The sequence below is a fragment of the Neopelma chrysocephalum genome, unplaced genomic scaffold (genome assembly GCF_003984885.1).
Source record: "Neopelma chrysocephalum unplaced genomic scaffold, ASM398488v2 Primary Assembly neopelma1_95451, whole genome shotgun sequence".
NCBI lineage: Eukaryota > Metazoa > Chordata > Aves > Passeriformes > Pipridae > Neopelma > Neopelma chrysocephalum.
Genome location: NW_020924124.1, coordinates 1 through 507, shown reverse-complemented (window position 1 = coordinate 507; position 507 = coordinate 1). Strand labels below are relative to the sequence as shown.

The following is a 507-nucleotide window of genomic DNA, read 5'->3' as shown; positions in this document are numbered from 1 at the left end:
CCTCCCCTTTTTCTCCTTCTTTCCCACCCTTTCTCCCCTTTTCCCCCAATTTTCCTCTTTTTCCATTTTTCCCATTTTTTCCCTTTCCCCATTTTTCCCCCCCCTTTCTCCCCCTTTTCCCCCTATTTTTCCCCCCTTTCCCCCCATTTTCCCCCCTTTTCCCCCTCCTCTCCCCCCCTTTCCCCCATTTCTTCTCCCCCTTTCCCTCTGTCCCCTTTCCCTCTGGAATTCCCGTATTCCCGGTTTTCCAGGCGGCCCTGACTCAGCTGATCCAGTTCTACCATCGCTTCCAGAAGGTTCTGGAGCAGCCGCCGCTGCGAACGCTCCCGGCGCGCTCCGACCTCATCAACATCCACCACCTCATGGTCGAGCTCAAGAAGCACAAACCCAACTTCTAGGGGGGCCCAAAAGCCCTGGGAATCCCCCCAAAAATCCCTGGAATTCCTCAAATCCCTGGAATCCCCCAAATTCCCAATTTTCCCCCCCGAATTCCACGTGGGAATAAAG

At 54.8% G+C, this 507-nt stretch overlaps 1 protein-coding gene across 1 annotated transcript in view; it reads left to right on the top strand.

The window, feature by feature from the left end:
- The window catches only part of LOC113980864 (vacuolar protein sorting-associated protein 52 homolog), a gene marked incomplete at its 5' end in the record, with an annotated part of 5,968 nt that extends 5,485 nt beyond the window's left edge, over window positions 1-483 (top strand). The window contains one exon of the mRNA XM_027708083.1: window positions 252-483. Coding sequence (XP_027563884.1) covers window positions 252-398 — 147 coding nt within the window. The remainder of the gene's footprint in view (window positions 1-251) is intronic.
- Between the last annotated feature and the right edge of the window lie 24 nt (window positions 484-507).